The sequence below is a fragment of the Castor canadensis genome, chromosome 10 (assembly GCF_047511655.1).
Source record: "Castor canadensis chromosome 10, mCasCan1.hap1v2, whole genome shotgun sequence".
NCBI classification, from domain to species: domain Eukaryota; kingdom Metazoa; phylum Chordata; class Mammalia; order Rodentia; family Castoridae; genus Castor; species Castor canadensis.
The window spans coordinates 14825837-14840566 of NC_133395.1; the positions used below are offsets into that span (position 1 = coordinate 14825837).

Consider the following 14730-nt stretch of genomic DNA (forward strand, 5'->3'; position numbering starts at 1 on the left):
TCTTCTAGTTTATTGAATATTTTTATCATGAAAATGTGATATACCTCGTCAGATTTTTTTCTACATCTATTTAGGTGATTATGGGTTTTTTCCTTTAATTCTATGGTGTATTGATTGATTTCCATATGTTGTAACTTTTCCTTTCTGGGAGAACTCCTACTTGGTCATGATTTATAGTCAATTAACTACTGAATTCAGTTTATGTATTTGTAACTGCTTGTACATATTATGTATTTTGTTGTATGTATATTTCATTGGGATATTGGTCTATAGATTATTTTTTCCTATGGTCTTTTTGTCTAGCTTTGGTATTAGGCTAATGTTAGCCTTAAAGAATGAGTTAGAGTTGTATTTTTTGGCAGAGTTTGAGGATTTGTGCTATTTATTCTTTATTTAATACTATATTTATTAGTATACATTAATGGTACAAGGGTTTTATTGTGATAATTCCTTCAAACTATACAATGTACTTTGAAGAATTCACCAGCGAAACTCTCTTCCTCGGCTTTTGTTGAGGGGTATTTGGTTACTGGTTCAACTCCTGTGACAGATCTGTTCAGATTTCCTATTTTTCTTAAGTCAGGTTCAGTGTTAGTTTGTGCTTCTTGGAACTTGTCTATTTCATATAAATTGTCAAATTTGTTATTATGCAGTTTTCTTAGTAATCTCTTATAATCCTTTTCATTTCTGTAAGGTTGGTACAGTCAGTAATGTCCCTGGTTTGGCTATGAATTTTAGTCATTTACATCTTCTCTCTGACTCTTGCTCTCTCTCATTGTTTTTGTGGTTTCTTTTATTGTGTGTTTTGTCAACCTGTGTAAACAGATCTTTTTTGTCTTTTTCAGCCAGCTTTTAGTTTGTTTTTCATTTCCCTATTTTATTCTTTGCTATTTCATTTGTCTTTGCAATAATCTGTATTGTTTGCTGCTGCATTTATTCCGCTTTTCTTTTTCTCGTTGCTTAAAATGAAAAGTCAGGTTCCAATTTGAGATGTTTCTTTTTTAATGTAGGTATTTACAGCTATAAATTTCTCTCTGCTTTTGCTGTGTTTGTTAGGTTTTCATATATTTTATTCATTTCAAAGGGATTTCTAAATGCCCTTGTAATTTTCTCTTTGATCCACTGGTTATTAAAGATTATATAGTTTAGTCTCTGCATATTTGAGAATTCTCTAAATTTCTTTTACTAATTTTTAATTAAACTTACTGCATATTTTGTACAATTTCAATCTTTTAAATATTTGAGCCTTTTTTTGCATGTGGTAGTATGTGCTCTGTCCTAGAAAATTCCCACATGTACGCAAGAAGAATGTGCATCTGCTAGTGTTGGATAAATATTATATTGATGTCAGTCATTTCAAGAAAAGGAGTGGGAGAAGAGGGAGATCAATAGGAGGTATAAGCCAAATTGGGGTACAGTAACTGTATACATGAAAATGTCACAATGAAACCCCCTGTATAACTATCTTATGCTAATAAAAACTCTTAAAATTTTCCTCCTGCTTTAGCCTCCCAAGTGAGAGATTGCACACCACCACACTCAGCCCATCCCATTTTTTAAAACAAGAACAAAAAATTAACAAGCTATAGAAGGAAAGAATGTTACAAATTTGGTCTGGCAGCCCAAATGCCAGCTACTCGCTTATTTCTGTTGATCTGTACTTTTAGGCTTTGTGAGCACTCTTCTGTTTTGTCTCTTACTCTTAGGATGTGGCCCCAAATGAAATGAAACCCCCAGGTGTCTAGCCCTTAAGCACTGCTTTGAACTCTGTCTGTGCAATACCATGCTAGGGCTGCATCTGCCATTTCTCTCTTTTTTCTTTTTTGGTTATGTGCAGGTTGGGAGATGCTTTTGGTCTATTCTTATAATTTCCCCCTCTCCCTTGTCTTCCCCCCTCAAATCCCAGCAGTTTGACAGCCTTAACTCTTATTTCTGCTTTTCAGCTCAATATGATTATCACTTTCTATTTAAAGTCTATTCTTCCATGCTGTAATTTTGAAAATGTCCTCCAGGACAATATTGGGGTGAAAGTAGAACTTGTCTCTCTCTTACCCTCCTTTTTTAAAGGATTATAACTCCCCAGTTCTTGATTATTAGTTGCTATTTCTCCCACATGCCCCTAATCAATGGTTTATGTGTTTCCTTCAACTTTTATACTTGTTTCAGGCAGGATGGTTAACCTAATATAAACTAATCCATCTTTATTAGAACTTGACATCTAAGATACTGATTTTGTAACTTAACTTTTATAAGCCATTTTGTTTTCCATATGTCCAAGTCTTTAATTAAGAGGGGAGATGGTGGGTCTCATTTAGTACTGATAATTAAAATTAAAAATTTTCATCATCAAAAGAAAAAGGACAAAAATTAAATACTCATCTTAAATAATTTATGGAGAATAATTTTATATAATTTTATTTTATAAGATGAAAAACACAAGAATGAAATAAATCAGTTTTTAAGGAAAGGCTTAATGCAAAAGGCTATGAATGTACAAAATTGTTGTATATTATGTGTTCCTTAATTTAAAGAACATTCAACTTTTTTATAGTTAATTGGAAATACAGAAAACCTATGTTTGTTTTTACCTGTCACTTAATACATTGAAAATGTGGCTTTCAAAATGGTGTAATTGTTATCCTAATGTAGTTTTCACAGATTTCTTATTCTTTTCTAGTGGATTAATGACTTAGAAAATGATGGTTTATATGTTACATGGCCTACAAGTTGCCAGGAACTTCTGAAGTCAGTATTCCCTGAAATTATACCTTCTATAAGACGTAATTTTCATAATTTGGTAAGTTTTATACTTTGATTATTCATCCTTATAAAGATAACATTCCTTTTGGATTGCCTTTCTGTTGGTAAGTAGGCATCTCAAATGTAAGGATTTGCCTCGTGCAATAGGCTTGAAATGGCATGACTCACTGGGTATCAAAAGCTAGTAATGTCGTGTAATTTGTTGGCTATTTTCAGCCCTCCTGCAGTATTTTAATACCAATATTTTTATATTCTCTTAGAGGCATTTATGATAGAATTTTTCTTTGTTCTGTATTCTTAAGAACTGATGATTAACGGTTAGTTTATTTTCAGGAAAAATACATAAATATAAACTTTTTATCTGTGCATACAGGTTCATTATTGCAATACTAGATGTCTAAACAACTTCATTGGAACTTTGAAATGTAGAGAGAGAACTCTAGGGTTTAATTTTGTTTTTCACATAGGAAGTGAATATTTTATTTCCTGTAGGAATCTTGAGCAAGCAGTTATGTTAATGCTATTTTTGGTTAAATTTTTTAACTTTTTCAGAAAGGCCAGTGAACGTTTGGAACAAGTTATTTTACTTTGTGTAAAAAACTTACTTATGCTGTGCTTCTGAAAAGAAGACAAGTACTGTCATGAAATTCAACATATAAAATCCTTCATAAATGATGAAATTCTTATATAGTCCTCAATATTTGGAACTGATAGAATATTTTTGACATTTAAACCTTTAATTTCATGTTTTAAGCTACAAAAATAAGACTAAATTTGAATTTCATGAAAACTCTTAACATGTTAAAATACTGATTATGTGCTTTCTTCTAGGTTCTGTTTGTTGACCCTGCTCAAGAATATACCTTGGAATTGATAAGACTTGCTGAACTTTTCTATTATCATAAATATCCTCTTAGGTAATTATAAATTTATATTATTAAACTGTCAACTACAGGAAACCTAGTGATGTCTGTATTGTGTTACACAATGTTAATATGTAATTCAAAGCAAGTTAGTTCTTGTGCTCAACGACATAGCTTGTGTATGAAGTATAGTATACCTTTATGATTGATTCTTTTAATCAAAACTGTGTAATACTCTTAGGTATCTCATTACCTTCTGAGAGAATAATTTGATCATGTTGGAAACGTACAAAAGGGCTCATCTTTGTGCAATTGTATTAAGAGTATATTTGCCCTTTTTCCCCCAGAAAACATCATTTGATATTGCGACAACCAGAAAGTATTTGACATTTTTCAGGAATCTAATAGTGTAATGATTTTGGCATTACAGTGAATCTTTTAAAATAATGCTCCCTTTTCCCATATTGACTGTATATTCCCTTCACTGAGATATTGTAGTGTAAGAATATTTTTAAATAGTGGTTTATTGTGGTTCAGAAGATAGTTGTGACATTGCTTTTTCATCTTCTTTTCCCAGAATTGGTTTTGTGTTCATTCTTAATACAGATAATGAAGTTGATGGAACAAATGATGCTGGAGTTGCACTTTGGCGAGCTTTCAACTATATTGCAGAAGAATATGATGTATCAGAAGCATTTATTTCCACAGTACATGTGAGTTTATATACTACATAAAATCTCTAGAATCTGTAATTTTCTTACATTATCATATTTATTATTACATTTCAAATTTATGAAAACTTTCATAATGCAAATTAATGTAGATGATGAATTTGATTTCTGCAGTCCTCTACTAAAATACATAGTATGACTCAATTTTATAAATTAAGCAACTGAAACTTTACCAAAATATATCAATTTACTTAAGCTTACCCAGCCATTAAAAGAATTTAAATTGTATATATAAATTAAGAGAAAAACATAATAGAAAATGACTATTTAGAGAAGAATATTTGAACAGGTCTTAAATAAAACCATGAGTAAAAGGACTATTGCAAAGATAATATTCCAAATAACAAAGTATAGATACTTCCTAGAGAATTCCAAAGGAGGAAGAGATTACTTAGTTACAGCAAATTGTTTGAAAAAAGGAAGATTGATGCTGAGTCAGACAAAGAATTGTACAAGGAAAGTCAGAAACTGGTAAGAACCTGATTAAGGAAGAATAAGAGATAGGAAGAGTATTTAATAATTGCAGTTTTAAGTTGTTTAATACAATTTATAGGCTATCCCACATATTTAATCTTGCTTTTATGCTGCTTTGTTTTGAAACCATGATTGCAAGTATAATTTGGTTTTCTAAGAGATTACAGCACTATGCTGAACATCACAGTAGATAACTCAAGGGCAAGGGATAAACAAATATGCTACGACCTGCAAATTAATGTCTGATACGAATACAGTGTAAAATTCCTACCCTGTTTCTGTAACTTCCAGGGAAATCACTGAATACCTCATTAAGTCATTGTCCCAGGGTATAGAAACTATCTACACCTCAGTTATTTTTGGATATAGTTTGTTCTGCAAGATAGTGCTAAGGAACATATGTCAATAGGATAGCTCACCTTATTTTACTAACTTATTGTGCAAAGGTTTATCAGGGACTTAGTCATATTGACTTGCATCTTTTATTAGGATCCAACTATTTTATTATAAAAGGACTTGAATGATATTTAAAACTTAGAAACCTGAAGACATTCAGAAAATCTTAGCTAAGAAATCTGAAGTAGCAATCATGAATCTCTGTTCTATATTTTGTATCAGACATTGGCATGTGACAGCATGTTTGTCTATCACTTGCCTTTGAATTGTCTACCATGATGTTCAGCACAATGCTAGAATCTCTTCGAAAACCAAATTACACTTGCGACCATGGATTTCAACACAAAGATGCATAAAAGCAAGTTTAAATATATGGAGCACTTGTAAATTGCACTAAGCAATTAGGAGGACAAGGATATGGAGAAACAAATTTGGAAAGAGTATTTAGCGTATCCATTATGTTCTGCAATATGAGAAACCTGGTAGTTATTCAAACACGTTTGTGTTTGTGACATCAAAACCTTGATATGTCAAAATTCCATAGAAAATCATATTACCGAGCCAACATTCTGTTGGGAGTGCTTGTCCTTTAGATAGATGACTAAACCTCACTAATTTGAAATAATTTTTACAAAATTACAGTTTTTTCATAAAACATATAAATTATAAAATCTCAAAAAAACCATTTACTTGCTTTCCATGAGAAAACTACTTTTAGTATCAGGAGAGAGGAGGGAGGAGGAATATGAGACCAGAATAATGATAAAACATGAAGATTTCTAAAATGTGGTACAGAATTATGGTAAATACAGTATGCTATCGTTTGGATCTGCAGTGTCCCCCAGTGCTCATATGTTAAAGGTTTAGTTCCCAGCCTCTTGTACTATGAAGAACACATGGGACTTCAAGAGTTGGGGCCTCTAGGAAGACATGCCCTCAAAGGGAGTAGTGGGATCCCAAGCCCCTTCCTATCTCTCTTTGTTTCTTGGCTGCCATGAGGGGAATGCACCATAGGCTTCCTCTCCATGTACTTCTGCCATGATGTACTGCCAACAAACCATGGACTGAAATCTCCACAGCTATGAAGTCTCTAACTATAAATTTTTAAGTCAACTTATCTCAAATACTTTGTTATGGTAGTGGAAGGCTGACTAACCCATAGTAGATTGATCTTTGTATCCCAGAAATGTTGAATAGTAGGAAAATGAACTTAACAAATAGTCTTCTCACTTTACTAGATTAAGAGTACAAAAATGCAAATTACATGTTTAATGAATATTTGATTAGTGCTTGAGAAAGTGAACATACCTTAACTTTTGATCATAATGGAAAAACCAAGGCTCCCTGAGTAAACCGTGATAAAACTACCATATAAATGCTACCACATTTTAGAACTCTTCATATGTTTTACCATTATTTTGGTCTTACATTCCTCCTTTCCCCTGATACTAAAAGTAATTTTCTTACCCACAGATGTAAGTCTATTTTCAGACATTCAGCAAAGTAAGCAGACTGTAATCCTTATACAATAATGAGATGAAGATATTCACAGCTAAAGACAAAATTCTTTGCTACCTCACAAGAAATGCTAAAGAAACCCACCAGGCTGAAAGGGAATGGCAGCAGATAACTTAAATCCACAGGCAGAAGTGAAGTGTTAGCAATGAATATAATGTGAATATGTGGATAAAGGTAGAAGCCTATATATGTATATTTTTCTCTTTGGAAGAGATATAGATTGAATAAAACAGCAATTCTACTTATAAATGTATAATGATAATTGTCCCAAGGAGAGGGGAGTAAATTGATTTAATTTGGAGCCTAGATTCCTTATTGTCAATATTAACAGGATTAATAAGTTGAGTGCTGTAAATTCAAATACATGTTGTAATCTCTAGGTAAATTCATAGAAAATAAATGTTCAAAAATAGTTAAAAATCAATAGGTAAATTAGTACTCTAAGAAGTATCTATTAAGCAAAAAGAGAGCAGTAAAAGAAGAACTAATGAACAAAGACATGGAATATGTAATAAATAACAAATGGTAAATGTTAATCCAGCCATTTCAATAATTACATTGAGAGTAAATTAAACTTAAGCACACTAGAAGAATGGATATAAAAAGATAGGAAATTATGCATAAGGCAGGTATTCAACAAAGGAAACCTAAAGTAGTCACAAAATATTAAGGAGAATAACTTTAGAAAAATATGCTGACATATATTGGTATTAAAATAGCTTCAGAATGCACAATGAAAAATTTATCAAGAGAGAGTTTTTACTCCCATTTCCTGTGTGGGGAACAGGAAATGTTTCTCTTTCTCTCTTCCCCCCACTTGTCTATACTTCTTTCTGTTATACTAAAATAAATCCTTGCTAAAAACAAAAATTTATCAAGAGAGAGAAATGGGCCAACGTGCTCTGATAGTAGGTTATCTCAACATTTCTATTTCTATCATTGCCAAGTGAAGCATATCAAAAATGAGTAAGATATGAGATTAGACAATATGGTTATCAAGCTTAATTTGTACAGCTTATTACCTAAATTCAACAACTAGGTAATTTTTCAATTAAAAAGTCATTAGTTAAAAAAAATACTTAAAAGCACTACCTAACTATTCAAAAATGAATAATCAGTTTTGGAAAGAAGGGGAGAGAATAATAAGAATTGACATTAATGAACTAAGAAGCAAAAATACAAATGAGTGGATCAAGAATGCCAAAAGTTGACACTCTGAAAAGATAGTAAAATTGATAAACCATCCTAGAGGCTGGGATCCAGATGAGCATACCAGAAATAGGTAGAAACTACCAACAGCCCTGGGTTCAGGTACAATTACCTTTGGTGTGTTCCATTCTACTCTGTTGGTCAAGTAGTCGCCTATCTGGTGCAGATACCCACCACTCAATGAAAGAAGTATTGAGGAATCCAGAGGCCATGTTTTAAAACCAGTATAGCAAGTTCTAGCAAATGTTAAAAGAAGAAATAATTTCAATAGTTAGAAATTGTCTTTTAGAGAATAAAAAAAGAGAAAACATTTCTCTTTTAAAATAACTGCATGAATATAACATAACCTGATGTCATAGCCTGTAATACAAAAAAGAAAAAGTATAGACTGTTCTTTACAAGGTTTTGTGAATGCCAAAACGTTAAGATTTTTTTTCCTCCAGAATGTTTTAATGATAACTCAGTGTTCATATTTATGTCTCAGCTTAATCATCCACTAAGATTTGCATTCTCTCCTAGTGCAAAGCTGCTCCTTTTCTCCATGCCTGGAACAGAAACTGAGTCATATAAAGACAGATGAGAAAAAAATTAGGAGTAACAGCCTACATTCTGCATGTGTGTTTAGAACAACTGAGCTTGAGGGAAGAGTATAGATAAAGATAAAATCTAGTCAAGACATTTGCAGAAAAAGTAATCAGAAACGAAAATAAAGACTGTCTGAAATAAGTCACTTAAAAATACTTCATATATTCCCTTTTACAGAAAGTTAATTATTTTATTAAGAATCACAATCCTGTTTGATCAAAATGCAGTATAACATAAGTTTGTGATATTTTAATGCACTATAGAATATTTTAAAAGCTATTTTATTAAAAGATAAACATATTACAGAATTAAATTATTTACCTGTATTTAGTAACTATATTAGTATCCTGAGAATTTACAAACTATATATATGCTAAGAGAATGAACAATAATTTCTGTAAAAAGAATTACAATATCTTTATTTCCACAGATGTACCAAAAAGTGAAGGATCAAAATATGCTCACTGTGGACAATGTGAAGAGTGTTCTCCAAAATAAATTTCCTCATACTAACACTTGGGATATTTTGGGAACTCATTCCAAATATGATAAAGAAAGAAAGGTAATTTAAGACAACATGTAAAGTGAAATAAGCGAGGAACAGAGAGACAAATGCCACATTAGCTTGACATTCAGCTGTGAATCTAAAAACATGGAACTCATACAGCAGAGTACAGTGATGGTTACCAGAGGCTAGTGGGTGGGAGGATTGGGGAGATGTTGGTCATAGGATACAAAGTTTCAGTTAGGTTAGAAGAGTAAGGTCAAGAGAGCTATTGTACATCAACATGACTGTAGTTAATAAACATATATTTTGTACTTAAAAATTACTAATGGAATGATAAGTGTGTGAGGTAATGCATGTTAATTGATTTGATTTAGCCATCCCATAGTGTGTGTGTATATACCAAAACACCATATTGTACACTGTAAATATTTACACTTTTTTTACTTGTCGGTTATAAAAAAGGTAAACAATTAGAGACTGAACCCAGAAGATTTCTAAAGAACAGAAAAAACAAAGGCAATGGCACAAAGAATCCCCAGATTCTCAGAATGTAATAGCTCAGTGTTCATATTCATGTCTGAGCTTAATTATCCTTTCAGATTTGCCTTCTTTCTGGGTGCAAAGCTGCTCCTTTTCTCCACTTTTAGAACAGAGTTGAGAAATTGTCAAGGATGACTCCCAAATCTCAATTAAACAACCAACTGGGAGAGGTGCGATGCCATGGGCACGATGGAAAGGAGTGGAGGAGAAATTGATTGGGAGATCAGATCAGAAGTTCAGTTTTGCATACTGAATTTGAGATACCATGAAAGTTTCAGAGATGCGAAATTGACTGTATGTGTCTATAGTTTAAGAGATATGTAGACGAAAGAGACAGTCACTGGACTGTCTGTGATAATACAAGCTTTTGGAACAAATAGGTAATCTAATTGGAAGTTGTAGAACAGAGCAGAAAGGGATGGCCTGTAATTCTAGCAGGAATTTGGACCTATTTGTAGAGGTCTGAACCTATGCATTTAGCTGCTAGAAGATTGTTCATAAACAAAATCAGAAGCATCCAAAAACAGCCCATCATTTTCTTTGTTATCCCCAAACTGTTTTCCTTCTTTGTGCCCTACTATAGATTGTACGTAGCATCATGATTCACCCAGACTACCTATGCTGGAAGCCTGGTGGTCACCTTAAACTACTCTTCCCTTCATATTCTCCCAAACAGTAGGCTATCAAATTGTGTCAGTTCCACCTATTGAACATTTCAGACAGTTCTTCATTCTGTACTTTTACATTGCCACTGATTTTTGTTCTGGCTCTTGCCTTTTCTTTCCCATACTTCTGCAGTTGCCTCCAACTCAGTCCTCCTTGTGCATATTCCTCCTTTACATTGTTAAAGTTGTGTTTTTTTTAAAAATAAACTGAGTGATCATGTGTGCCATGAGCCCTCTTCCTACGTAGAATTAACCATAACATTGGTATACTGGATACGATGTTTACACTTATTTTTCATTTATCCATCTCTCTCCCTCCCTGTGAAACTGTGTTTCATTAGGATAGCAGTTACCTGTCATTTATGTGCAGTCTTAAGCCTAGTACACAGTAAATTCCCAATAAATGCAGAAATGATATAGTGCTGTGCTTAAGAGTTCAGACTCTTGGCCAGACAGATCTGGGTATAAGTTCTGGTTTTCTAAAACATAGTAGCTATGTGACATTGGAAATGATTTAATCTCTTTTTCTGATTAATCTCTTTTGATCTGTGTCATAATGTATAAGATGGATGTAATAGTACTATAAATTGAACAAATGCCCCTAATTTGAACTCCAAAATGCTTTAAAATCTGAAACCTTGAAACATCATTCAGTATTTCAGTGGTACTGTGGTTTGAACTCAGGTGTTTTGTGCTTGTGAGGCAGTCACTCTACCACCGAGCCATACTTCTAGCCAGAGTTTGGATTTTTCAATAAGGATGCTCAACCAGTAAAGTCGGAAAATATTCTAAAATCTGAAAAACTCTGAAGTCTGAAACTTCTGTTCCCATTTCAGATAATGGATACTTAACCTGTACTTAGTTTCTTAGACTACTTGTTGAGAGTGGTGGCTAACAACTTGAACTTATGTTCAACTTAGTGTTGAACATAAGTGAATGGTTTAGTTACTCTATCATTTATAAGATAAAGTCCAAATGTTGAGGACCCTTATGGTCTGACATCTGACTGAACCCCTTGACCGTGTATCTAACAGTTCTGTACATCACACCCCATCATACTTACCATTGTCTAAATATTGCCATATTCTCACTTCCTTTCTGGTTCTTGCAATGTTATTTCTTCACTTGGAATATTTCTCCATCTTATCTTTCTGACAATTTTTTATTCATCCTTTAAGGCTTTCAGTGTCACTCTCTTAACAGAAGCATTCTCTGATCCTTTCCTCTTCACACTCAAGCTTGTTTAGATGTTTCTTTTATGGCCCTTGGAACCTCATACATACAAAATCTATTTGTAAGTATGTGAGCTATCCCCCAAAAAGAAAACTTTCAGCTCTGTATTCAGTGTGCTTAATGCTGGTGACATGATTCAGTCAGTGCTTTTGAATAAATGAATACAGAAGTAAAATAAGTCATGCAGATAAATGTTTTTAAGTAAATGTCTTACTCTGTATTAAGGGTCAGCAAGACAATACACTGCTTGTTTTTCTGGATAAAGTATTTGTGGGACACAGCCTTGCTCATTTGTTCATGTGTTGTCTATGTCTGCTTTTGTACTATAACATCAGAGGTAAGTCATTGCAGCAGAGACTGGGTGACTCACAAGCCTAAAATATTTACAGTCTAGCCCTTTACAGAAAAAGTATCCTGACTCCTGCTCTATGTAGGTAAGTTATTTTTCTTTACATACTGTTTGGGAAGCACAGATAAAATCAGCAAAATTAACATTTTTTTCTATTCCATATGAAATGTGGGAGTGTCCCTTTTTCATACACATTTCTTTTTCAAATGGCCATATTTTGTTTGACACTGATATTTTTAAATGAATAGGCTGGAGCAAGCTTTTATAAGATGACTGGCTTAGGTCCTCTGCCTCAAGTTCTTTACAATGGTGAACCCTTTAACCTTGAAGAGATGAAAATTAAAGAACTAGAATTGGCTATTCTTCACAAAATGATGGATACATCTATGTATTTACAAACAGATGTTTTTATGGTAGGTAAGCATTTATGAGAAAATACAGAATGATACTTTATAAATGATACTCTTTAAATTTTTAATGGCATAGGTTGGACAAAAAAATTCATTGTGTGATAGTGATTTAAAAATGTATCTTGTGCATAATTACATCTAAAGATTATTTGGAAAGAAATTTCTAATTTTGATAGAGAAATTTACTACAGTAATCATGAATCACATTTTATTTATTTTAGATTAATATTTCCATGTACGGAGGGAGGATGGATGAGGGAGAAAGGTGGAAGGGGTGAATCTGATTAAAACATATTGTAAGCACATATGTAAATGTGACAATGCATCCCCCTGTGTAACTGTAAGATACTAGTAATTTTTTTTTATTTTATTATTCATATGTGCATGCAAGGCTTGGGTCATTTCTCCCCCCTGCCCCCACCCCCTCCCTTACCACCCACTCTGCCCCCTCCCTCTCCCCCCAACCCCCACTAGTAATTTTTTTAATTTACACATATAGAATGCATAACTTAAAAATATGCATATAAATTGCCTATGTTTTTGGAATCATATTTTTTGCTATTTTAGGGCATATTAAATGATCAAGTGAATGCAATCGATTTCCTAATGGATAAGAATAATGTTGTGCCCCGTATAAATTCTTTGATTTTGGACAATAAGCAGCAGTACCTTAATTTAATATCTTCATCAGGTAAAATAATTCTCTGTATACTGTTCTACAACTGTTTATTATGAATGTATCATTGATTCATTATTAAACATTTAATATGAAATTTTTCAGTAACTGCTGATGTTGAAGACTTCTCTACTTTCTTTTTCTTGGATTCACAAGATAAGAGTGCTGTGATTGCAAAGAACATGTATTATTTAAACCAAGAAGGTAAGAAGCCTATATTTTCTGGGATTCCTAAAGTAATGAAAACTTCTAATTTTAGTAAAGTGCTTGCATAACAAATTTTATTGTTTCCAGTTTTGGTTGGAGGCCTGGGTTTCAGTTTGACAGTTTGTCATTTGTTACAATTTAAGGGTTATGCCAAGGAAATTTTGCCTCTTATCCTAACTAATCACATATGCAGAAAGGGTTCATAATGGTCTTTTGCTTTTTTTCTTTTAATAAACTATTTTCACCTTTTTTAAGAAAGTAATCTTTTTCAATTCTATGTAAACTGATAAGATGTATGGATAAAAGTGTGCTTCCCTGGTGAGGGGAGATAATAGTTTTTCTGCATTGTGGTTGAACAGCATTTGGATGTTTTGCTTAAGTTGGAGGTCACAACCAGAGAGGAGAGACCAAGACAGTAAGACATTTGGAAATAAGGAGTTAGGCTAAGCAATGAAGTCTGATGTGGTACCACAAATTTGTGATGGTACAAATGACTGTTCAAATAGTTTGAAGTAGAATTTGGTTAGTTTTTATGTTTTGCTTTGTTTCATTTGGCCTGCTTTGTTCAGGAGATAAAAATGAGAGTCAATAAGTTGAAGATAAAAGAAGGCTGTTTTTTTTTTATCAGTTCTAGCAATAAGAGTAATCTAAAGTGGAATAAACTGTTATAAGAGGTAAAATTCTATATATGAGAAATATTTAAAGCAAATGCCACTCACTCAGTTTTGAAGAACACCTGGAGATCGAATCCAAGTTTCAACTAGATACTTTCCAACAGATTCCCTGATTTAATGTTAATAAAGTGTTATGTCTATAAGAAACCCAACAAGTAATAAAATATAATCCAGTTCCGTCTTGTGGTGTAGACTATGGCCTTGAATTGTCAAATAAAATCAAGAAGAGTCAGAGATGAGGTTCTAGGTTAAATTTCAAAAATGCCTGTCAGCATCAGACTAAGTTAGCCTATAATTAATGCTGCTTGGATAACTCTCTTGCAAATTAAAGAAATATTAATTGAGATTCTAATTTCCTCTTTTCTGCACTATGGGAAAAATCATACAATTTTGAGAATTTATTAAACACTTTTGAAATGTTTCTCAGTTTATTAGCTATGATGGCAGAAGTGCTGACATTAAGGCAGAGCTAGAATTCTTTTACCTTTCTTCTTTGAAAAAAAAAATGTTTCACTACCATATTCTTAAGTTGCTTCTGAAGTGGTTGGGTTCCTCAACACCATTTTGAGAGAGAGAGAGAGAGAGAGGAGAAGGGGGAGAAAGAGAGGGGAAGGGGGAGAAAAGAAGAGAGGGAGAGGAGGAGAGAGATCTTGAAGTAGACATTCTTTTTTCTCTCATTATCAAAGCTGTTTTGTATAGTTAAGTAGTGCTGACTGTGGTAGTAACTATAGTTTCACATCTATTTAGGAGTAAGTTTTTGGAAGAGCAGGTATTTTTTTATACTTGTTTGAAATTGGTCACCTGGTCTAAAGGACCAATTTTTCTGTAAGTTTTAATGACAGTCAGACAAGTATCATCTCAGGTGTTATGCATGAAATTATCTTCATTTCACTGTGGTGCCAAATTAAAAATGGTTTCTTCCTATAAATTCC

The 14730-nt window shown here is 32.9% G+C and overlaps 1 protein-coding gene across 5 annotated transcripts in view; it reads left to right on the forward strand.

Annotated features, from left to right (window-relative positions):
* Nucleotides 1-14730, forward strand: part of Uggt2 (UDP-glucose glycoprotein glucosyltransferase 2) — a 178074-nt gene that overhangs the window by 84509 nt on the left and 78835 nt on the right. For 4 of the 5 annotated variants that reach the window (XM_074043116.1, XM_074043118.1, XM_074043119.1 and 1 more), the window contains 7 exons: nt 2678-2797; nt 3592-3677; nt 4201-4336; nt 8967-9098; nt 12080-12244; nt 12809-12932; nt 13023-13121. In XM_074043116.1, the coding sequence (XP_073899217.1) occupies nt 2678-2797; nt 3592-3677; nt 4201-4336; nt 8967-9098; nt 12080-12244; nt 12809-12932; nt 13023-13121 (862 nt within the window). The remainder of the gene's footprint in view (nt 1-2677; nt 2798-3591; nt 3678-4200; nt 4337-8966; nt 9099-12079; nt 12245-12808; nt 12933-13022; nt 13122-14730) is intronic. The other variant, XM_074043117.1, reaches the window with a different exon arrangement.